Source organism: Amphiura filiformis, chromosome 12 (assembly GCF_039555335.1).
Source record: "Amphiura filiformis chromosome 12, Afil_fr2py, whole genome shotgun sequence".
Lineage (NCBI taxonomy): Eukaryota > Metazoa > Echinodermata > Ophiuroidea > Amphilepidida > Amphiuridae > Amphiura > Amphiura filiformis.
Window position 1 is genome coordinate 31,045,087 of NC_092639.1, and position 27,063 is coordinate 31,072,149.

General features: G+C 34.4%; 1 protein-coding gene across 1 annotated transcript in view; it reads right to left on the reverse strand.

The window, feature by feature from the left end:
* Nucleotides 1-518: 518 nt before the first annotated feature.
* The window catches only part of LOC140166067 (ras-related and estrogen-regulated growth inhibitor-like), a 44,452-nt gene continuing 17,907 nt past the window's right edge, over nt 519-27,063 (reverse strand). Inside the window, exons 2-4 of the mRNA XM_072189447.1 lie at nt 5,719-5,775; nt 3,990-4,066; nt 519-2,492 (exon numbers count right to left, since the gene is read on the reverse strand). Of these exons, the coding sequence (XP_072045548.1) occupies nt 2,058-2,492; nt 3,990-4,066; nt 5,719-5,775 (569 nt within the window). The 3' untranslated portion in view covers nt 519-2,057. The remainder of the gene's footprint in view (nt 2,493-3,989; nt 4,067-5,718; nt 5,776-27,063) is intronic.

Consider the following 27,063-nt stretch of genomic DNA (forward strand, 5'->3'; position numbering starts at 1 on the left):
GAAATTGCAAAATAAAGTTTCTACATAGCATACATCTTTCAAGTGTGATGTTCAAAATGACAGACATCAAAAAGAGATTCGATGAAATGTAAAGGTGTAGTAACAATTTTGGCATGGACTGTCTGGTTAGGCAAAGTACGGTAAGTTGAGCTGTAGTCCGCCATATTTACGGGATGATACGTCACATGCAAGGCCTCTATATACCTGATATCAATCAATTCCGTAGTACATTTAGCTCCCGTAATTTAGAACAACTTTACTTGATTTCCATTTTATATAAAAATGGTCCTTCTTTGAGGTTTGAACAAGTCAATGAATTTATTTTGTAGATAAAATGATAAAGAGCGTAGTGTATAATAGTGTGGATCAGATGTTAAAGTTCATGCATCATGTCTATATCCCGTACAATTCAGTTATTTAAAGATTATAGTTAAACAAAATAGAAATCCATATATCGCTGTCTGAAATGAAACCCGATTCCAGCTCGGGGTTTTCACACACACAAAAAAAAAAAAAAACAGCCGCCGCGATTGATGTTGAAATAATAATTATATGGTATATATCCGTATAATTATAGGTCAGTTAAAAGCTTCAATAGGGCTGCTAGTAAGTCATTACTTTGTTGCTAGTCAAGATACCTTATTCCAAGTGAAATCAACAAACTTCTGTGTAACTTGAGGCAAGAAGAACACGTGACAATAAGTTGGAATGATATTAATTACAGTATTCGTACATAATATCACCCATAATTACTGCAAGTATTGAAAAGCCAATTCCGGTAGGACCAATATTACACATTCAAAGTGTGTCTTACATAGAAAGATGAAATCCGTTAATTCCAGGTTTATTTTCCATAGATGATTCAAATTCCAGTTGAGATTTCTGGCAAAATCCAGTTACAAAATTTAGCGAATAAAATACAAATGAAATTTCCTTTCCCTGGATGGAAGATAAGGAATTAGGGGATGTGCAAAAAATGCCGAGCCCCTCTCTGGGTGTTGCCAAAATAATGCTAAGCCTCCTCATTAGTTAACCCCGGAGTACACAAAATGAAATTCATTTGACTAGCTCAACGTGATATGAACAGAATATCTGGATATCGAATTCAATGAAGCATATGATATTATCTTGCATGCCTCATTATAATAAAACTTCAGATTTTCAAGTTCATTACGTTTTGTTACCTGGAGAGATTTTATCATGTCTCACCTCCTTTTTCAACCAAATCGACGGTAATCACTTCCTGGGAACTAAATACCACACAATGTCATTTTTATTAAACTCATTGGCCCATTTGTATTATATACTGCCTCTAGCTATAATGACATCCTTGTGATCTATTCAACTAATTGACAGATACGAACCTCAGGAGGGAATTCAGTTTTTATCAATTCTCTCCAGGTAGTGAAACGTAACGTGTTAGTTTGATTTGTCCATTTGAAACATGCATATGTGTCTGACGACATAAAAATTTCATGGGGTTTGCTGTCTACTGCTTTGGAGTGGTACAATGATTTACGCTCCAGATTGTGACAGAAATAGTGGAATATTGTCACCAGAAAATGAACGGTCACTCTCATTACGTTTCACTACCTGAAGAGAATTGATCAAACATTGAATTCCTTCCTGGTGTTGGTATCTGTTAATGAATTGACCAGATCACCAGACTGTCATAGCCATAGGCAGTATATAACACAAATGGGTCAATGAATTACATAAAAATTACCTTGTGTGGTATTTAGTTCCCAGTAAGTGAGTTTTACCTGAGGCAATTTGTGGTTTTATGTTGATCCCTCACAAAAAGAGTTAATACCGTCGATTTGGTTGAAAAGGGTGGTGAGACATGATCAATTCTGTTCAGGCAGTGAAACCTAATGTTTTCCAGATTGATTTCTACTCTGGAAAGAGTTGTCCATTTGATAATGTGTCATCTTTTGAAAGAGTGATTGTTTAATTATTTTCACGCTTTGCAGTCTTTAGTAAGAGAGGATATACACGATAATATACCATGTATTACTATCTAAGTTAGCACCATATACCTAAAGTTTTAACCATTATTAAAGAGTGTTTGTTCTTGACCTATATAAATGTCTATCAGTAAAATTCTTTATTGTCTGTCGTAATTGTAGTCTCGCCGAGACTTTTTTCACTTTAGCACGTTTTTCAGCTCTGTAGATTTCCCTGTACAAATCATGGACTGCGTCTACAATTTCTACGGATCCATCACTTGCTGATACCTCATAATACTGGCATCCTAGTTCCTTAGCAAATTCCGCTCCTTCGGACACAGTTATCGTTCTTAGATGACATAGATCTGCTTTGTTACCGAGCAAAATGGCGGGAAGTTTATCAACGTCTTTTTTAGCACCGCGTGTCACGCAAGTTTTCAGTTTATTAAGATGATTAAAACTACTTCTATCGGTGACGGAAAATACAAGGATGGCTCCGTCTGCTTTTTGCATTTGTTCTTGTCTGGTCTGGCACTCAACGTCCTGGAAAGATAACAAAGAAAAGCGAGAAATAATGTTATATTAAGGGATCTAAAATGAGCGTTTATTGCGTTTCGACAGTATTTTTTGTGGGACATGAGAGCACCTCGGACCTATCGAATTGCATTCTGAATACGAAGCATGTCTTTCTGATATCAAAATTTTTCCATTTTTTTTATTTTTCAATATAATACAAATTTTATGACAAATTATAATAATTTGATATTTTTCAAATTTTTGATATATAACAGTACTCGAAGTAAATTATATAAATCTAATGATATATTCTTAAAGTGTATGTAGCAGGAGGAAAAGCCGACGGTCAATTGAAAATTTTGACCTTTCATATTGAAGATATGGATTTTTTTCCCAAAAGACCTAATTTTTTTTTTGGTGTTTTGGGAAAAAAATCCATATCTTCAATACGAGAGGTCAAAATTTTCAATTGATCGTCGGCTTTTCATCCCACCTACATACACTTTAAGTATAAATCATCAGATTTATAAAGTTTACTTCAAGTACTGTTAAATATCAAAAATATCAATTTTAATGATTTGCCATAAAATGTGTATTAAACTGCGAATTTCAAAATATCAAAATTATTTGATATCAGAATGACATTCTTCGTATTCAGAATGCAATTCGATATGTCTGATGTGCTCTGATTTCACCAAATACAGACTGTCCAAACGTTCATACCCCAGCCCTAGGGTAGACGAGGTATATTGTTGGTCGAAGCAACCAAAAATAATATATAATAATCAATATGTTATTAAAAAATAACACTTTGATGTTTTGCAAAAGTTCATTCTACAAATCATTTACTTTAAAAACTTGCTTGATTTATTGTTGTTAATGGGTTTTGTACGTTTTACAAAAGAGTTGTTGTTTCAGCTATCTTTATAACATAACTCAAGAACCTCAGGACCTACATATATATCTGATATATTTGAATTCCTCTGCACGCTTGCTATGAAATGATCGATGCAAATTTTGCCAAAGCTCACTACAATTCGCAAGATGCTGAATTACCAAATTGCAACAGTTTAAAAGAGTTGCTAACCTTAAGATTAAAAATGATTTCAAATGCACAAAGGCACATTTTCTGATTCCCTCAGAAACAAATCATGGTGCTGCCGATGTTTCTGATTTATTTGATTAGGTTAAAAGTTTGCAAATCACTCCTTTTGATCGATTCAAAAGATTTAAAACTCAAATCGGATTTTCAGTCGAAAACAATTTGCAATCAACAAAAAGATCAATCCTTTTGACTGAATACTCAATTATTGGATAATTTAATAAAGTCCGTCTCCCTCTCCGTCTCTCAGTCTCTCTGTGTCTTTGTCTTGCATGTATGCGTGTGTGTCCGTCCGTCCTTTATGTATGTCTGCCTCTGCATCTCTTTACACTGTTTTGTTTTACTTCTGCCTGTTTTGCCCTAGTTAAATCACTCTCTTAAAGTGACGGTTGCTGTCACGTAACAGTTAAGAATATACTCACGAAATCTCCCGGGGTATCAAGGATGTTTAGATGAACCGTTTGGTCGTCGACTTTTGTTGACTGATTATACACGGATTCTGTGGATGAAGAGAGTAATGGAGTAATTATTTCCTTCGCAAAATTAAACACGCTTTTGGTAGGATATAAAAGGTTAAATGCAAATTGGTTAGCAATGGGTAAAGCTTATGTGCAACGATTTAAAAGATTTAAATATAATAGTGATGTAGTGATTTTCCCTCGTCGTGTTACTGTTACATAACCCTTGACTTTGTTATGGGTACTTATATCCGGTAATTCAGTTTAATTAAAAAGTCTTTGTTTTTTTAAATCAAAATCACCTGAAATCATGCAGATAGAAAATGATTACAAATCAAATCTCTTGGTGAAGTTATGTCCCCGAGGTGAATATCTAAAAATATGGACACCCAACTACAATGTCACTTGCTACACTCTTTTTGGTCATTTATTATAACTTGCCTTCAAATACTGTCTAGTGTCTCATGGAAGACTATTTCTTTATTTAGTCATTATTTGGGACAAATTCAATAATTATGTCTGTTGTGCCGAACAAAGTTTGATGCAATCCTTATCTACTCTTATTTTCGCTTTTCCAAACCGCGGAGGTTGTTGTTGGAGTAAAACAGGTTTTTAGCATGTCAAATGTATGTTTCGTTCTTAATGTGTCCTTTATTTCAAACCATGCATCTGTAAAAGTCCAGCCCTGAATGATTGCCCATCGAAATAACAGCAGCTACCAGCTATTACATTTTTCACGATGAGTTATTACTATCGACTGCTTCTGACCTATTGATGTTACAAGAGTAATTCAAGCTTGCTTGAATTCTTAACGCGTGGATGTACAAAGTTTTCTTTATAAATTGTTAAGGAAAATGTAAATCGTCGCCACTATAGTTAAAGTGAACACGTAAGTTTTAAACTTGCTCATGAAACAGTATTTTGATTCATCCGTTTTTGCCATAAAATAAAATCATCTCCACAAGATAAAAAAGAAAAAGAGAATCGTCGTCTGCAGCGTACAATTATTTACGCTGGTCTCAGGAGGTATGTCCTACTGTAATGTGATTAAGTGAATTAGGCTAATGGCATTCTGTAACCGGCGTATTTACAAAGTGTTTATTTGATCATTCAATATCAAGTCTACATGTCTTCAAAGTATTTGCGCAAACATTATTAGTGCCTTCACCTGCGCCCTGTGGAGCATAGGTAATGAAATAATTGACTGTCTTTGATGATAATAGAATATCTGATAAATGCAATAGGCAGAATTAAATGCTACAAGTCATGACTTTAACTTCTAACTGTATGAAAATGTATGATGTTTTTACGTTAAATTGTAAGTAAACCTAACTGAGTATGTTAGTATAGATTATAGAAAGATATTGATACTATTGTAGCAACTATTCTTAATGTTTATCTATCATTAATTAGGAAGGTGCTTTTAAAAGAAACATTCCCGATGGAAAAGTAGAGTTTTACTTGTAACAATGAGTGTAAAAAATATGTCTGCTTTTTGTTTTATTTAATTATAAATGCCAGGTTCGTTAAAATCTTAACGTTAAAAAACTGATTTTAACTTGTAACAATGAGTGTAAAAATATGTCTGCTTCATGCAGAGGAAGTTTTTTTAAATTATAAGTGCCATCTTCGTTAAAATATTAATATAACTAAAATTAAAATTCTAACTGACAAAACTAATTATCAATCTTACCAAGATTAGGTGCATAGTCTCCGATGAAGCGTCTTGTCAGATATCGTACTACAATTGCTGAAAAGAACAAGAGAATAAGAAACATATTAATACAGCAATTTTTACATTTAATTTTTCATTTTTAAACAGGTTTACACCGTTGATTATTTCATGTTCACTTTACAGTTGTCACTCGATATTATAACATTCCGTTTCATCACCCGGAATGTTACAATATCGAGTGATAAGAGGTCGCAAATCGCAAGTCTTCCAACTATACCACGAGGACTTCAGGATGGCATAGGTAGCGGATCGTAAGTCTCTCTACACAGATGGGTGACACAGATAGCGGATTGCAAGTCTCCCCGCCAGATGTGGTAAGCGGAATCTTGAGTGACACAGGTGGGCCAAGAAGAATAAAGATCGACATTGGTGGTGGAACATAAATTTCCCAACTGTGCCATCAGGAATCTTATGATTGACACAGATAGTATATGTGTTATGAATCTCCCAGATGTGGCAAGAGGAATCTTGGGTGACACAGGTGGACTGGACCAAGAAGAAGAAGGATCGACACCGGTCACGGAAGATAAATTTCCGAACAGTGTCATCAGGGATCTTATGAGTGACATAGATATATATGTGTGTTATGAATCTCCCAGATGTGGTAAGAGGAATCTTGGGTGACACAGGTGGACTTAGAATAAGGATCGACACTGGTCGCGGAACATACATTTCCCAACTTTGCCATCAGGAATCTAATGAGTGACACAGATGTATATGTGTTATGAATCTTCCAGATGTGGTAAGAGAAATCTTGGGTGACACAGATGGACCAAGAAGAATAAGGATCGACACTGGTCACGGAACATACATTTCCCAAACTGTGCCATCCGGAATCTTATGAGTGACACAGATATACATGTGTTATGAATCTCCCAGATGTGGCAAAAGGAATCTTGGGTGACACAGTTGGACCAAGAAGAATAAGGATCGACATTGGTTGCGGAACATACATTTCCCAACTGTGCTATCCGGAATCTTATGAGTGACACAGATATATATGTGTTATGAATCTCCCAGATGTGGCAAAAGGAATCTTGGGTGACACAGTTGGACTAAGAATAAGGATCGACACTGGTCGCGGAACATAAATTTCCGAACCGTGCCATCAGGAATCTTATGAGTGACACAAATATATATATGTGTTATGAATCTCCTAGATGTGGCAAAATGAATCTTGGTCGAAACATATGTACCTAGAGGAATAAATGGTCTATACCGGTACAGATCACGGATTGTAAGTCTCCCAGATGTGCCGTAGGTAATGTAAAAGAAAAAGAAAAGAAAAAGGGTACCAGTTGCGTTCACGTACCCCTTTATATCCTAAATAAAGAAAAACGCCTGTACTCCTTAGCTCTGATTTAAGACCTTATTTGTTGAAATTGGTTGAGAATTAAAGATACGGTGATCCAAAACCTAATGAAGATACGAAATAAATAGTTGCACTTTTGTGTTCTAATCAATGAAAGCACGACGCTAGTTTTTCGTGCTAATCAATGACAGCACGGCGCTAGTTCTCTTGTTCGCAATAGGGCGTGCAATGTGGCAAACTGCAACTGCAACCATTTGCATTTTCCTTGGGTTTTTGGATCGTCATGTCTTTATTTCTTGAACAAATTCAACGAATGAGGTCTTAAATTCGAGCTAAAAGATGCAGCTATTGGCTGTTGATGTTGCTTCCAATTATTACATATCTGCCTTTGTTTGGGATATACAGGGGGCAAACATACCTGGTACCTTAATTATTTGGCTTACTGTATGACTACGATAGTGACTGTGACCGTTAAAGTTGGATTGATTTGGTAAATGGAGCCTTACACGTTAACGCATCATTTAAAACGCATGTCTAGATTTATTTGAATTCGTAAAAGCCTCACGGTATCGCCCACCTAATGTAAAAATTAGACAGGGCATAAAAGGTCAACAGTCAATTAGCTAAACACATTGAGCCCTTCAAGACGGATCAATTGCAATTTCCACTTAACCTCAAAGCTAATTAATTCAATCAAACCGTCTGAGGTAATAACGTTACTGATCGTCAATTTCCTGAATAAAATTTAACATTGGCATCTACTGAATGCACGTAGTACACGTGTTAACATTAGGGGAGAGCTTTAAGAAAATAATACAGCGTTCATGGTAACCGTTTTTGCAAAAAGCGTGTCACAAAAATGATGCGAAGAAAAATAGGACACATGGTCTAACAATACATAGTAACATCTTTGAATACATCATATTTTTTCACACAATATTTACACTATTTGATCACCTATATCTAAAGTTCAATTAATAGGAATGCAAAGATATGTGATCGATCATAAATAAACGAACCAAGCAGACCTGATAGAGAAATCCTAGGAAATCGCCACGACTACCTAATTCAGGTACATTTTACGAAGCCACGTTAGATGATGCTTACGCTTAGGCATCACATAAACGATGGTTTTCATCCTTCCCGTTAAAACAACAGCTACATGATTTGAAGTTACAATGAATTGCAGTATCATATTCCCCTTCTAATAGCTTCACGATACAAGGAAATTTAAATTTTAAACATATAAGAATATGATGTCCAATTTTTTCGTTATTCTACATTTAATTTGTGTAAATGATTTAATTATGTATATTCACTATGATACCTATAGATATAGTTTGGTTCTGTCAAAATAATTGGGGTAACACGTTTCAAATGTTAAATAAAAAAAGTCATTCTAAAAACAACATCAGATGTTTAAAACGACGAGGGCACGCTGTTAATTTGTTTTAATTATAAGAATATAAAGTTTATGTAAATATAAAGTGGTAACGAGTCTATCGACTGGAGCTTTAAAACTAATGGTTGAAAACACATCATTTTAACCTACAGATTCATTGTATACAGAATATTCCAACGTTAACTGAACTGATTGTCTGTCGTTTACAATAATGGACACATTTGCCCAAAGAGGTTTTTCATACTTAATTTATTAATACACTTTTTTGTCCTTTTGAAGCACTTTAAAGTCTTTTGTTGACTTGAGAATGGATATAATTATGTCAGAAGGAAACTGCCTTTAATTCCAAACAAGGAATAAAACAACTAAAACATTAAAACGTAAGAATTGTAGGTTAAAAGCCCCAATAAACTCTCAACTATATAGGAAAACACAATACATCGCTTTAACCTTGCTATACTGATTAATTCAGTAGACAGTGGTATTATATAGCATTAGGCGGTGTTCTCACGATTCCCACCTAAATTGATCTCTAAAAAATGCAGACGATACATTTTACCTCTTGCGGACTTAGAAACAGAGCATCAATATACTGAGATCCAAAAGAGCAGTGTTATCCTTAGCCTATTTGTGTATTGTGGCATTAATATTTTTCCCAGCTAGTTCTACTTTATATATTTATGTATTACGGGTATGAATGAATAATTTAATTAAATCGTTCGCCACTCATGTTGATGAATTTTGTGTCGTTATTTCTTTGACATACCTAAATAGGTTAACGGCGAGATGCATATTGAGTTTTAGCGATAGTACAGACTTGACATAAGTATGGAATATTTTTTCACAAAGTTCCAAGATTAGTCTGGAAGGAGTCTGCAATAAACCACACGGGATAAATAGTAACCAGGATGGATGTATAGGGAGATGGTGTTAAATATTTTTATTAGCAAAATGGTTTTTCCATGAGTCTCCATTATGGTACTTATAATGTAGTGAATTTGCCTAAATTAGTCTTCAGGAAGCTGAATTTGAGATTTATAGGGGACAAACGGACTTTATAAACTTTACAAATTTATTGCAGGAGTTTGAGGCTATACTAAATTATACTTCCTGAACTTCGTCAGCAATTGGTATTCGTCAGAGCACTGGCAATGCACCCGTTTGGAAAAATGGGAGGAACTTAAAAATATGAGTGGTACGTATACTCTGAACGTTTAAATGACCCTCTGGGGTCAAATATTATTTTAAAAACAAATCGTGACTTTTTTTGAGAAACAGCATTCTGAAAAATCTCTGAGCATTTGAGCCATTCTCAGTTTCACATACAATGCACAAAACAATATTTTTAAAAACTTTATCGTCGGTTTTTAATTTTAAAAAAAATCAATTCTGTAAAAATGTTTTAAAAAGATTTAAATACAATTTCTTTCTGGCCTGCTTCTCTGAGCCTCTATGGTCCGTAATATTTTAGTTATTTGGTATTATTTTTGAACATTCTGAAAATTTGCTAGCTAATCTAGGGAGGAAATAAGAGCAAAGGACCATTCCTGATGGAACTAAATTCCAGTTAGACCAGGTCTAACTTTAGACCAGGTCTAACTCTGACCCAAATATGTAATTTATACAGAGCCAAAATTTTAAGACAATTTTAATTTAACATTAACATGTGCCTAAACTAGATTTCATTGGTTTCATTGAGTGCTGTAACCCTGAGACGAGGTTATACTCTTCATGCTCGTTTGAGAGACTTGTGGGCAATTTCCTAGTATTGAAGAACGGGTAAGAATCAGGTGAGTATAATATCAGATTGAACCTAATTATGCATGTAATTTATATAAGAAGTGTTTATCACCTATGTATAAATTACTAACCTTAAATTCACCTTTTTTCATCATTTTGTGTTAACTGATTTCCAGCAAGAGAGTTAAACATGAAGAGTAGGTTAAATCCATTAGATGAAGACTTGAGGGGCACTTAAACAACGATCTTTCCCATTTGATTTTTAATTTTCTGATCAGTAAGTACCAGTGATTTTGCCGATGACATACAAAATGGTAAAATGATAATATCAATCAATTTGCTCATGCACCCTTTTGAAAATGGTATTATGAATAAATCTGATGTCACGTAATTTGAATTCAAAATACGATAAGCAAAATTTACTTTCTTTTTCTTCCCCTGTAGCAACATAGAAATATTTATCATGTTCATATATCAGGAGTAATGAAAAGCGTGTAAACCTTCGCAATTGCAAAACTTGACAAGATGTATATCTTTCTGCAGTAGGTGCGCAAAAAACATGAAAATCTGATTAAACAAGATTTTAAACCGATAATTTAGAAGTTCGTTCAGGACATGATCGCTTGCTTAAGCCCTTTTCTCGTTCTGCTACTTCATGATCGTAATGATAAGCTGCCTGTTTCGTTATCTTGTATGTCCATCCAGTGTGTATGAACATAGATTTTACCTATTAATTTGTTTTGCTCAGCAGTGAACTATATAATTCCACTTGAACCCATACTGTATCTCATATGCACAGTTTATCCTGTGTCACGAATAGCTATTTCAGCCCACCAACCCGAAGTTTAAGAGAAATAATTTCTAATATCTCATACCCTGGTTTGTATGCCCTTTTCTAAGCATGCCCCATATGAGAAGGCCAATTTAGCCCCTTTTATCTTGCAATGAGACTGTACAGAGTAAGAAATATTTAGCCTTCTTTTCTAAAAATGGTTACAATTGGGTCCACCCATCACATGATTATTATATTAAACAGATAAAGAAAAAGGAAATCTTGAACAAATCTAATAAAAGCGAAATAGAACAGCTGTCCCAGGAGTTGGTTGTTTCATTAAAGACAATGACCGCAAATGTAAAACAACCAAGTCAAAGCCACATAGCTATCACTTACCTGTGGTTAGCATGAAGATGCAAAAATACATCTTATTTTTCAAGTAGTTAGTTTCAGATGACAAAGATATTAAATTAAGAGGTTCTTCATATAATTCTTCGGGATCAGTGAAGCAATAGGAGTGGTCAGCGTCGGTCATTCTCTACTGACCATGTTGACGTTGACTACTTAATGTGAAGGTAATGATACTACGAAACGCTAAAGAGCATATTTGCGTAAACGTGATGGTAGTATTGAACGTCATAGCATTTTGGGCAGTATACAATAAATCTTGCAGCGCTTGAGGTTATGTTTAAGTCTTCGTGTTACAGCTTAATATATCTTGAGATAATTTTACTTCATCAATTAAGTTCGTAAGGATTGTAGCATTATACATGTATGTTCATATCTTAGACACAAAATGCGATCTTGGTCAATTATATTTTTCATACGACGTAAAATTAAATTATTTTCTGGGCTGCTTCTTCGCGAATATATATATGCAATTTATAAATATGCCCTCAATTAGATGGGTTTCTTTGAGTGCTTTAATCCTGAGGCGAGTTTACTCTTACAAGTTTAATGCTCGTATGAGAGACTTGTGGATAGTTTTCTAGTATTGGCGAACGTATCAGGTTAGTTTGTGATGAGTATAATGTACGATTGAACCTAATTATGCCTGTAATTATATAAGATGTGCTTATCACCGGTGTAATTATTACTAAGCTTAAATTCACTCTTGCCATCGTTTTGTGTCACTGATTTCTAGCGAGAGGAGATAAAATGCATTAGATGAAAACTTGAGCAGTGCTCAAACTGAGTGCTCAAACAACGACCTTTTCCATTTAATTTATTTTCTAATCATTAAGTCGATTAAATATATCATCGTGTAGCCCATGGTAAAATGACGTATATACAGTATACAGAAATCAATTACCTTACGCACACTTTATAAAATGGTAGGAACAAAAACCAATTTAGAGATGTAACATGATTATTCTGAGAAGTCAGATAAATTCTTCAAAGGTACTGACAAAGGAGCAATCGTACAAATCCTAGTTGTGACTTCTCCAAAGCATTTGATTGCATCGACTATACTTTAGCTATCGAGAGATCTACGTCAACGGGTGTAGTACCACTCTGCCCTGTTAGAATGGGAAACTCTCTCTTGTGGTGTCCCACAGGGCACTAAGCTTGGCCCATCACATTTATTGGTACATTCAACAGCACTTCTATGGTGTCATCGACTAAAAGCTTTAAGTATGTTGATGATCTCGGCATTGGAGAGGTTCGTCGTGCTAACCATGCCAACCAAGTCAGCCAAATTGGATCTGATGTTCAGGAACTGGATGCTTGGACAAAAGACAATTATCTTAAGCTCAATCCGAGTAAGTGTGCGGTAATGCAAGTTTGCTTCATGAGGGAATCTCCTGGCCATCCTAGTCTTCAAACTGCTGAGATTGAGCTTCAGATGGTGTTTGAAACTACGCTCCTGGGGCTGACTGACCAGTCCAATCTTGTCTGGCAATCGCATGTTAACAATGTGGTATCAAAAAGCAGTGGACTTTAACGTTAATGCGGCTGTGAATGGCTTTGAAATATTAAACGTGGGTGACCTTGATTTGTTATATGACTTAAAGCAACACAATCAAGAATTAAATCTAAAGTGTGTTACATGACGATTACACATCGTTTTGCCTCCCAATATAACCACGGATTATTCATAAAATTGTTTACTACGAAATAATCTTCTATCTCAATCATCTGGCTCCAAAATGTCAAGCGAACGGATATTGTACTACCTTATATTGCAAATGAGCAACTTCAGGTTTTAAAGTATGCGAAGATAAAATCGTTTTCATGATATCAAATTGCCTTTATGAGAGGAAGGCTTTTATGATCAAAATATCATATTGCCTCTGAATTTGGAATTAAAGAACTTTTTCCAGTTTCAGCTAACTACGCGAGTTTTACCTCACGAGTATAGGATATCTCTTTAACACACAGTTGGTATTTATCTATTTTATGTTTTCATAACATTATGTGCATAAATATTTGATACATGCATATCCATTTCAAACATTTCTACTGATGGGAGAATCTGCTAGTAGTAAAAACATAATCAATTACCATGCAACGAAGTACAGGGTGTCCCAGAAAAAAATACCGGATGAATTAATTTGGACGTATGTCGAGAAATAGACATCACAATCCAAAAATCTAAACATCATCGTGTAGCCCATCTTATTCTGCATCTTATACGCCAATTTAACTGGAATCGGTTGATTGATTGCGAAGAAATGAGCGATTACATAACGCATGCGTCACTTCACTTCATTCCAAGTTTGAAAGAAAGATCATTCAACACAATGCGCACTAGTGGTCATCTGTCAATGGCCTTCATATTTTGTTCTGTAAACTCCTTTCCGTTTTTAAAAAATCTGTTTCTTGCAAAACATTTATTAGGTTTTGTTCAAATTTGAAAACCTTCACGATATTGAAAGCTTGCATGTAGGATGATGCTCGATACTTGTAAATATCTGTTTGTGTTAATGTTGATGTAAATGTTGGATGCAGAACTATTGCATAAAGAATTCCAGCTGGCTTAAACAAATTCTCACACACATTAATGTTTTTGGAATATTTCCAAGAAATTGTAATTCAAAGTTTAAATCTTTTAAAACGTCAACATTAATGACGAATCAAAAATCACACCTAAAGCACTTGATCATTGTCATTCCTGACTCAAATGTTCTTCGGAAAGTTAAAATATAACATATTTGCACAACCTAAAGAATTAAAGATGGAAAGCTTCCAATTGCAGAAATCAAAGTTTTCTCGGACAAACTGATATTCATCTTCAGTGAAAGCATGAATAACATAACACCGTCACATTATAAAATATATAATGTGGACTAAATTTAATGAGATACACAAACTTTAGGAACCGGTGAGCGAGTCATGAAGAAAGCGCTTTTGATCAAACTTGGAATGAACAGCATTAATGCGTGCATTATGTAATCGTTAATTCCTTCGCAACCAGTCAACTGAATCAAATAAAATTTTCGTATGTGATGCACAATAAAATAGGCTATGCGTTACATTTTAAATGTTTGGATTCTAATGTCTATTTCTCGACTTACGTTCAATTTTATTCACACGGTAATTTTTTCTGGGACACCCTGTATATATATTGAAGGCTATGAAACATTTTTGACGAAGACACCGCAAATACGTCGCAAAAGTTGCTGAACAAATCGTAGGTTTGCACAAGTTTTTGCATACCATTATTTGTTGACAAGACATTTTTCAAGACTTTGCTTGACCCCCTGGTATAAACAAATGGGCAAACATTGTAGTTCTCTTGCCTTAGGATTTGTTCTATTGAGATGAGGACTCCAACCTTTAAAATGGTCTGATTCGTATTGGGTCTTTTAAAAAACGTTTTTATTTCAAAATCAAAGTATTTATGACCTATAAGGTATATTAAACTAACAATAGATATACCGCATTATGCGTAAAATATATATACATTTCTAAAATCATGTGAAATACATAATATTGTAAAAATGATGAAAATTTATAAAACTGAAAAACAATACAGGTTTTCTATCGGATTCAATCTTTCCATTTCGATAAGGAAACAAAGCAAGAATATTCCTGTTGGACATACATTCTGTCACAGCAATCACAGCAATTGGGAAACTCAATATCATTTTGACACAGGTGACAGATTTGCCCTAATCGTTTAAGAAATTGGAAAAGCTTTAACTGAATTAACTTGCTGTCTACTGATGATATTCGACAAATGTTGTGTTCTCATTATAATTTATTGATTCAGCTATCAATTAAGCATTTTTACCAAATACCTCATACTTTTAAATCTAGTGGCATTTTTTAAACTGTATACTTTATTTTGATACACCTTGTATATAGGATATTACAACGTAGACTGAAGAGATTGTCTGTAGTTCACTATAATGGACACGATTGCCCAAAGATGTTTTCATACCTAATTAACATACTACTGTTGTGTCTTTAAAGTATCTTTTGAATTGAGACTCGAAATAATTATATCAGAGGGAATCTGCGTTTAATTCCAAGCAAGCAAAAACACATTTACTGCAAGAACTGTATTGTAAGTCTAAAGCACGAAAGAACTCACAATTATTTAAAAAAAACCAATTATATCGCTTTTACCTTGTTCACTGAATAATTCAGAAGATAGTGGTGAATTGCAACTGGGAAATTATTATAGAGCATTAGGCGGTGTCCTCACGATTCCCACCTAAACCGATCTCTAAAAATTGCAGACGACACACATTTCACCCCATATAGAAACAAAGCATCTACATACTGATATGCAAAAGAGCAGTGTCATCCTACCCGGGTATCCTACTTAGCCTATTTGCGTATTGTAGTATTAATAATGTATGAGAGTTTCCCCCGCTAGTTTTACTTATATTTTATTTATTACAGGGATGAATGAATAATTGAATTAAATCGTTCACCACTCATGTTGATGAATTTGGTGTCGTCATTTCATTGACATACCTAAATAGGTTAACGGATAGATGCATATTGAGGTTTGTTTTAAAGCACATGTATGAAACACACATTTATATGTAATAAAATCACACTCAAATACTTGTTTCTAATATTAATACAGTATTTATATGATATGATGTCCTTATTTGCTCTCATTTGTGGAGGGATGGATATTTTTATTTATCCTTTAGTTGATAAGAATTCTGTAATATCATTGGTCAAACACCACTTGGATAAAAAATCGTATTACCTGCGTACTCCTCATTAATATACAGGCAGGTAATATTTCCCGTATTATCCGCGTAGTCCTAATACGCGCGCGTCTGCGTAACATGACTCGGGCGATATCCTAGACTCGCGCGCATACTTCACGCGCGGCATGGCTGCACTGTTAAAAAGCAAGGAAGAAACTAGCCAACTTTTCAGTAAGATTATCAAACTAAATTTTTTCAGCAAAGTTAACGAAAAGTCGGAAGATAACAAAATTCATGTTCACTAAAGGATAAAATCGTTACCCCTGTTTGTTCTCACAAAATACGGGAAAATATCTACGGCTTCATGGAATACGGCACCAGACCGTAGATATTTTCCCGTATTTCGTGAACAAACAGGGGGTAACTAATAGTATCCCTTTAAACAATAAATCGTGATGAGGGGAGATATCTGGTTCTACTGCAGAATACGCAATGCCTTCACGAGAATTGCCCTAACCAAAAGTTTCAAATTTCAGACCTTGATTGTATTCATTTTACGACAGATAATAGAGCAAAAAAATCCAAATGCGATACTCGAAGAACCGATGCTTAAAGGTGACAAACTTTGACTTGGCTATTGGCTTCTATCAACCAAGCAGATTTATAATATCTATGAACAGCCATCAGGTGACCTACAAAGCACATGAAGTGTAATAAAGTTGACCCCAAACATGGGCATCCACAAAATTTTGTATACTAATCCCAATTAAATGTTGGCTCATGTTATATTTATAACTTGCAAGTTCCTGAAGAAATTAAAATCGCAGAAACTTATAATACACATTAAATTGTCGCCGTTTTTAGATGGATTCTGATATTTTATGCTATACAGTAATTGCAGCGCTTGAGGGTATGATTAAGTCTTCGTGTTATATCTGGAGATGTTTTACCTCATTAATTAAGTTCTTAAAGCATTTTATGTTCATGTCGTAGATACAAAATGCGATCTAGGTCAATTATATTTTTCAGGAAATTACATTGTTTTCTGACCTGCTTCTTTGAGACTATAATGTAATTTATACAAAGACATGTCCTAAATTAGACGGGTTTCATAAGTGCTTTAATGCTGAGGCGAGTTTACTCTTACAAGTTTAATGCTCGTATGAGAGACCTGTGGATAAGTTTCTGGTATTGGCGAACGTATCAGGTTAGTTTGTGATGAGTATAATGTACGATTGAACCTAATTATGCCTGTAATTATATAAGATGTGCTTATCACCGGTGTAATTGTTACTAAGCTTAAATTCACTCTTGCCATCGTTTTGTGTCACTGATTTCTAGCGAGAGGAGATAAAATACATTAGATGAAAACTTGAGCAGTGCTCAAACAACGATCTTTTCCATTAAATTTATTTTCTAATCATTAAGTCGATTAAATATATCAAATGGTTATTGTAAGTCAAAGCACCAAAGAACTCACAATTATAGAAAAAAATATATATCGCCTTTATCTAGTTCACTGAATAATTCAGAAGATGGTGGTGAATTGCCACTGGGTAATTATTATATAGCATTAGGCGGTGTTCTCACGATTCCCACCTAAATCAAACTCTAAAAATGGAAGACGACACACATTTCACCCCATATAGAAACAAAGCATCTACATACTGATATGCAAAAGAAAAGTGTCATCCTAACCGGGTATCCTACTTAGCCTATTTGCGTATTGTAGTATTAATAATGTATGAGAGTTTCCCCCGCTAGTTTTACTTTATATTTTATTTATTACAGGGATGAATGAATAAGCACTAAGCACTAAGCACTAAGCCAAGCACTAAGTTTCTAGGTCTACAAATCGACCAGAATATCACTTGGAGAGAACATATTGATAATACTGTAAAAACATGTTCAAGAAATGTAGGTATCATTAATAAATTAAAAAACTTCCTCCCACATGAGGCGCTACATACATTGTATTGTTCGTTGATATTACCGTATATCAACTATGGTATTTTAGCTTGGGGATGTGCATGTTCATCATACATAAATGATCTTTTAAAATTCAAAAGAGGGCACTTCGTATTATAAGTGCAAGTGATTATAGAAGTAGCACTAATCCCTTACTGATTAGGTATAATACTTTAAGTGTCAGGGATATGTATACATTTGAACTTGGTTTATTTATGTACAAGCATGAAAATGGATTTTTACCAAGTGTTTTTGATGATTTGTTTATAAAACAGTCTAAAATCCATGACTTAAACACCAGAAATAAAGATCGTCTGAGGCTTCCTTTTATCAAAAGAGCTTTCTGTGAAAAATCCATCAAATATGCAGCTACTAAGTTATGGAATAATGTTGATAACAGCATTAAAAGATCATCATCGATTAATCAATTCCGCCATGTATTTAAACAACATCTTATGCAAAGTTACTATTAACTCTTATTGTATCTGGTTTATATGACCACATTGGATATTTATATTGTATATTACTTATTTGTGTTGTGCATTTTCTTATTTACTATTGTTAACTGTTATTTTTTTTATGTATTTAGGTTAATTCATATCAAGATATGACAGCTTACTGTTACTTCATTGAAGTGACAGTCTGCTGCCATGTCAAATGATGAATTAACCAATCAAGGGATCACAGATTTTCAGGCCTCTCCTTGGCCTTTCCTGTGATTCCTTCACTCTCTCACTTATATTATGATTTTGTATGTATTCTTGATTTTTGTAATTTGATGAGTGAAAAATAATAAATGAATGAATGAATGAATGAATGAATGAATAATTGAATTAAATCGTTCACCACTCATGTTGATGAATTTGGTGTCGTTGTTTCTTTGACATACCTACGAGGGCCGGTCAAAAAGTTCGTAGAACTCGGTATGCTACTTTGTCGCACGGTATTGAATTTGGCCTCATTTGAAAGCTTCTTCCTTCAAAACATTACTGCAAAGATATTATATTTTTGCATCACTGTATATGGGCAGGACACTCTTCAGAGGAAGCCTACCTCCATGAATTCACAGGTACTACCAGAAGTGAATACAGGGTCATCATGGAAATTTCTCCCGACGGTGGCGAAAACTCAAATAAACTTTAACAGTGTACAGTTGTTGTAAATGGTAATGAAGTCCTTGGTATTCAACAGCAACGAAATGGTTCTTAGAATTCAAGAATGGAATGAGCGTCCTTGAAGATCATCCAAGGTCCAAAAGACTTAATGACGTCACCACTAATGATATACGCGCTGGTACAGTAGCATTGATAATGAATAAAGAGCCAAATAAGAAAGATGAGATAGCCACAAAATATGACAACTCTGATGAATGTGTTTTCAATATTAATACATTAACATATGGGTATTCTATGGCGTCTTCTAGATGGGGTCCCGGAATCTTCATGTACAAAATTGATACCAGTTAACATATTCAGGTCCACACTTTCTATACACTTAGGATGAGAACCAAGGCAAGTTTAATCTATATGAGGTTAAAAATGATAATGCATACATTAATCACTGAAATTATGAGTGAATTTAGTGGAAGCACATGGATCTCACGCCCCTTAGAAGATCATCACTCGGTCACCGTTGTGCAAGGGCTTCATCGCTGTTTCTGTGATCCAGGGATAGTGTTGATGACAGATCATTTGCCAAACGAAAGTACAATCATAGGCATATATCATACAATTTTGATAGCAAAATTGAGGCAAGCCATCATGTGAAGAAGGTTGATGGTAGGAATGTGGCTGTTCTCGGATTTTCTTCTGTACGCTATTCTTAGTTTGTCAAGCTGCCATTCACGACATAGGGGTCGGTTAATTCAAGTAACCATATTGTGGTTCAGGCATGGCCTCCAGGTAGTGAAACCTATTTTAGAATTTTAAGTCCTACATTCATAATATCAGGGTTGCTGATGATCAATGGCGGTGAGCCTTTACTGAAGAGTGGCTCAAGGAGCTATCGGAAGACTTCCATTTTGTTGACATAGAAGGTTTCAAGAAAAATTGCGACGGGTACATTAAGGTATGTAGTGACCATGCTCAAGAGAGAGATAGATAGATAGAACTCTTTCAAGTACCTTATTCTACGAACTTATTGACCGCCCCTCGTAAATAGGTTAACGGATATCGACTTTTAGTGAAGTACATGTATGAAACATGCATTTATTTGTAATACAATCACACAAACGACATTTATCTCAAATAATAATAAACTATTTTTAAGATATGATGTCCTTATTTCTTCTCATTTGTGGAGGGAAGGATATTTGTATAAAACATCGCGACCTTCCGTGAGCCTTATTAGCATTTTAGCATTTATCATGTTTAAGGAATGCTTCAATAGATATCCACGAAAACAGATTAAACTCATAAGTTGATTCGGACATTAAAAATACAAACTGGCCGATATCTTTAACAGATTAAACTCATAAGTTGATTCGGACATTGAAAATACAAATTGGCCGATATCTTTGTCAAACGACCAAATCTGTTATAAAGTTTATGAACACAAATATTTGTAATCCTATGTTTCTGATGATTCAACATTTTTGAAGTAAGTTGGGTGGATGAGGCTGTGGATCACGAAATGTCCTTTTAAACAGTAAATCGTTATTGGTAAGATATCTGGTTCTACTGTAGAATACGCAATGCCCTTACGAAATGTTGTCCTAAACAAAACATTCAAATTTCAGCTCTTGATTATATTCATTTTACGACATAAAATAAACCAGAGAATCCAAATGCGATACTCGAAGAACCGATGTTTGAAGGTGACAACTTGGCTATTGGCTTTATTTTAAATATTATATAGCAGATTTATGAGCAGCCATCAGGTGACCTACAAAGCACATAACATTTCATAAAGTTGACCCCAAATCTGGGCATCCACAAAATTGGTATACTAGTCTCAATTCAATGTTAGCTCGGATTATATTTATAACATGTATGTTCCTGAAGAAATTATCGCCGAAACCCATAATAAAAATTAAATTGCCTCCTTTTTTTAGATGGATTATGACATTTATGCTATACACTAATTGCAGCGCTTGAAGTTATGATTAAGTCTTCGTGTTATATCGTAATATATCCTGAGATATTTTACTTCATCAATTATGATTTTAAGAATTGTAGCATTATATGTTCATGTCGTAGATACAAAATGCGATCTTAATAATTTAGGTCAATTATATTTTTCAGGAAATTACCACATTTTTCCTGGACTGCTTCTTTGAGACTATATGCAATTTATACAAAGACATGTCCTAAATTAGCCAGGTTTCTAAATGTTTTAATCCTGAGGCGAGTTTACTCTTACAAGTTAATGCTCGTATGAGATACTTCTATATCGCTTGTGGATAATTTCCTAGTATTGAGGAACGTATCAGGTGAGTTTGTGATGAGCATAATGTAAGATTGAACCTACTTACGCCTGTAATTATATTAGATATGCTTATCACCTGTGTTATTACAATTAACCTTAAATATTCACTCTTTTCATCGTTTTGTGTCTTAGGTAAAATGCGGCATTAGATGAAAATGTGAGCAGTGCTCAAACAACGATCTTTTCTCATTTGTGGACATATTGACATTTCTTGACCTAGTATGAACAAATGCGCAAACATTGTAGTTCTATGGAACATTGTCTAATTCGTATTGGTGTTTTCAAAAACATTTTTATTTCAAACGTAAAAGTATTCATGACCTATTAAGGTATATTATCCTAACAGTATAATACTACATTATGCGTAAAATATATATGTATTAATTTCGGAAAGCATGTGAAATACATAATATTATAAAAATTTTGAAGATTGATAATGTTTCACTATCTCTCCATTTCGATAAAGAAATGAAGCGGGGATAATCCTGTTGGAGATGCATTCTGCATACACACCCCTACACAAACATACACACCCCTACCCGTATCTATCCAAGTGGATGAGAATCACAGCAATCACTGCAATTGGGAAACTCAATATCATTTTGCAAACAGGTGACAGATTTGCCCTAATCGTTTAAGAAATTAGAAAAGGCTTTAACTGAATTAACTTGCTATCTACTGCTGATAGCAGAAAAGGGTTGTGTTCTCATAATATAATATACCGGATCTCATTACATTTTACGTTGTTACTGGATTTACACGAAGTCAATGTATGGTAGAAAAGTGTAACGGATAATAAGATGTTTCTAAAATTTCACGGAACGATACAATGTATGTCAATAAGCACTAAACCAATACAAGTATTCGATTGTTTATACTTGCATTATTCCTTGGCATTTTTATTTTGTTCAAGGCAATCATAATTGATTAAATATGATTTTTATAACGCTATGGTTATTTCACCCGACCGCTTGCATATACAATGGTTATTTATAGTAATGTGTTGTGACTGCTGTTCCAGACATCGATACCGAGCTCAAAATGAATTCAAAATTGCAAGCTTTTAGACTATTGCTTGTAGGTACAACATGAGATGGATAAATGATTTATGAAGAATCCTGCAAAAGACGCTAGTGGAACATTTAATTTATGATACGTTTCAATAATGCATTAATGGCTGGCAAAGAACATCAGGCCATTTGAGCCAGTTATGTTCAGAGTCCGCAAGATGGAGGAATAGTCGTTACTAGAGGTTACCATGTGTACGGTCCTCAATATTCAGATTATCAGTTTCTAATAAGATAATAACACACAGCAATGCCTTCTTCAATTTCATGAATTCGTGTGGAATTTACGTGAAAACTACATTCAAATAAATAATTATATTTGAGCTGGTATGATATAAGTCTTCGTGTCATATCTTAATATATCTTGATATAGTTTACCTTATAAAGGAGTTAGTAACAATTGTAGCATCATATTTTCATGTCTCAAAATGCGATCTTGATCGTATACATTTTTCAGGAAATTAACATATCGTTTCTGGCCTGCTTCTTTGAGACTCTATATATCATGCAATTTACACAAAGCCAAAATAGATCAGAGTTGCATTGAAACAATTACCATGATTACGATTGAGCCGAAACCATGTCCTTAAATTAGCAATGTTTCATGGAGTGCTTTAACCCGGTGGTGCGTGTACTCTTACAAGTTAATGCTCGTATGAGAGACTTCTATCGCTTGTGGATGATTTCCTAGTATTGGAGAACGTATCAGGTGAGTTTTTGATGAGTATATTCTAAGATTGAACCTAATTATACATGTAATTATATATGATGTGTTTATCACCTGTGTAATTACTAACCTTACTATTCACCCTTTTCATCATTTTGTGTTAACTGGTTTGCATCAAGAGAGTCAAACCGAAAGAAGAGGTAAAATATATTAGACAAGGACTTCAGAGGCACTCAAGGTACAATAATTCCCATTCAATTTTGTTTTATAATCATGAAGTTTTTTTTCCACATTTTTCCTGGACTGATTCTTTGAGACTCTATGCAATTTATACAAAGACATGTCCTAAATTAGCCAGGTTTCATAAGTGCTTTAAACCTGAGGCGAGTTTACTCTTACAAGTTAATGCTCGTATGAGATACTGCTATATCGCTTGTGGATAATTTCCTAGTATTGAGGAACGTATTAGGTGAGTTTGTGATGGGCATAATGTAGGATTGAACCTAATTACGCCTGTAATTATATATTAAGATGTGCTTATCAGCTGTGTTATTATAATTAACCTTAAATTCACTCTTTTCGTCGTTTTGTGTCAAAGGTAAAATGTGGCATAAGATGACAATTTGAGCAGTGCTCAAACAACGATCTTTTCTCATTTGTGGACATATTGACTTTTCTTGACCTGGTATGAACAAATGCGCAAACATTGTAGTTCTGTGGAACATTGTCTAATTCGTATTGGTTTTTTCAAAAACATTTGTATTTCAAACGTAAAAGTATTCATGACCTATTAAGGTATATTATCCTAACAGTATAATACTACATTATGCGTAAATGTAATAATTTCGGAAAGCATGTGAAATACATAATATTATAAAAATTATGAAGATTGATAATGCTGAAATACAATACAGGTTTTCCATCGGTTTCACTATCTCTCCATTTTGATAAAGAAATGAAGCGGGGATAATCCTGTTGGAGATGCATTCTACATACGCAAACATACACACCCCTATCCGTATCTATCCAAGTGGGTGAGAATCACAGCAATCACAGCAATTGGGAAACTCAATATCATTTTGCAAACAGGTGACAGATTTGCCCTTGCAAAAGGTGAGTTTTTGATGAGTATATTCTAAGATTGAACCTAATTATACATGTAATTATATATGATGTGTTTATCACCTATGTAATTACTAACCTTACTATTCACCCTTTTCATCATTTTGTGTTAACTGATTTACATCAGTCAAACAGAAAGAGGAGTTAAAATCCATTAAGCAGTATGCAGACTCCGAGTATTAGACGTACACTATTGTATGTAACATATCTGCGTTAATCTATTGCCATTCTATTTCCAGTAATGTTTAAGTTCTAACGAATGTTTGATGACGTCAAATCGATAATAAGTTACGTATAATATCTGGTAGAAATATATTACCGATTTTACGTCATCAAACATTCGTTAGAACTTAAACATTACTGGAAATTGAATGGCAATAGATTAAATAATGTATGTTACATACAATATTGTACGTCTAATAAAAAGTCTACATGCTGCTTTAGACGAGGACTTCAGAGGCACTCAAGGTACAATAATTCCCATTCAATTTTGTTTTATAATCATGAAGTACCTGTGATTTTTTTCCAATGCCATTCATCAAATGATAAAATGATTAATGTTTATCATACAGAAATCCGCACGCACCTTTAATTTAGAGATGTAACTTGATTATTCTGAATAAGTCAGACGTTGAATTTCAAATCTGATAATCAAATTGGCGTACTTTTTTCTTCCCCTCAAACGAGCAAAACGGAAATATTTATCAGGTTCATATAACTCCATAGAAGTTACTGCTAACGGGAACCTATGAAACTTATTAAGAAGATTTGTATCATTCTGCATTAGTTGCGCATGAACCATGATAATAATATACAATGATATACGTTCTGTCAGTTTTAAAATCCCCTTTAATGAGACCCTAAAATCTAACATGTATGTTTGTGGCAAGATGGCCTTTAAATGTAATGAACATCAAGACCAAATGTCTAAACCAACACCAACATTGGCGTGAAGAGCCCGGTAATGGTTAGTGGAAATCAAAGTCCTGAACTTGCTTCTAATTGATCATCTTTGAAAGAGGCCTTGCAGAGGGAGAGGGGTCCTGTCAACAGTTTTGATTCCGTAAAAGATCACCCTCGGCTCACTTTGGATGGCTGCAGGCAAGATTCCAGGCCAAACCAGATCCAAAATCAGTCTATACTGGCGACAAAAGTTGCCTCAATTTGAATTTCAGATTAACGCCTTTGAGGATGAGACGATAAAATGATCGAGTACTGGTCTTATCCATTTATAAGAGGCCAATGAATCGATGGTCCAGTTAGTGTTTTTCCTTTTTTTTTAAATACAATCAAAATGCCGTTTTGAACACTTTGTTTAAACCTCCGGAATTCATTATTTCCCTGTACTTGGGTCTACTGAGGGGGGAAGTACATCACGATGAACCACCAGACCCCTGCTCTTAGATTACTTTTATTTTAATACAATAGCAGCATCACTTTATGTTAAATACAACACTTCATACAGTAGAATAGGACTTTGAGGTTTTGTCACATTTGAAAAAAAAAAAAACCGCATTTCGCATTAATTTTTCACAGTTGGAGAGCTTTGAGACAAACCGTTTTTTAATTTGGCCTTACATAATAACTCGTTCTCAGCATGGGCAGAAAGGTATAGTAGTAATTGTTATGACCTTGAAACATTAAATGTGAATGACCGTGATTTGTTTATAGATGACCACAATCAAAAATCAAATCAAAAATGTGTTCCATGGAGATTATACTCATCGCTTTACCTCCCAACATGCCCAAAGAATTATTAAAAGTGTTTCTACGATCAACACATGTTACCTAATCTTTTATCTCAACCATCTGGCTCGAAAATGTCAAGCGGATGGATAATGTACTCAATTGCATCTGAAGGAGAAACTTAAGAGTTTACAATTCATTCTGAGAGGAAGTCTAAAATGTTCAAAATATCACATTCCATCTAAATTTTCAAATTAAAAAAAGTATTTTCAATTTATAGCTAACTACGAGAAAGAGTTTTACCTCACAAGTAACAAAATATCTCATTTACACACAGCTTGTATTTATCTATTTTATTTTACAATTATGTGCATAAATAGTAATACATGCATATCAGTTAGACGACCTTTATACGTATTTGCAAGCAGCTAAAATAAATAATCAATTACCTGTGCAACGAATTATTTTAAAAGCTATTTTTCCACATTATCAAAACAAGTTCTGAACATATCGTAGGTTTGTACAACTTTGTTGTTTGCATATCATTATTTCATCATTACCAGTAATAATGTTAACCAAGACACTTATGGACATATTTATTGACCTTTCTTGACCTCCTAGTAAATTATCAGTAACTTCCACGAGCGTCGTGTTGTGCGTCGAATAAATTGCGCCCGCGCTGGTTGCAATTTTTTGAATGCGCGCTATCATATTTGCACAGATTGTGATTTGCACTTCTGTTATTGGTCGTCCTGGTTTAGCCTGTTCGATTTCTGGAAAGGCAAACATTGTTTATTTTTGCAAACTTTTGAGGACAATTTGGTGTTATTCTGTAAAGCGAAAAAAATGAAAGTGACGGTTATGAATGAGGTTAATAACTTTGTATCGGTAATATGTCGGCATTGTGAAAAATCTAAACATTTTGCTTGGGACCTCGGAATATCCTTCGGGGCTACGCCCCTTGGGATATTCTTCGGTTCCAAAGTCATAGGGATATTCCGAGGTCCAGAGCAAAATGTTT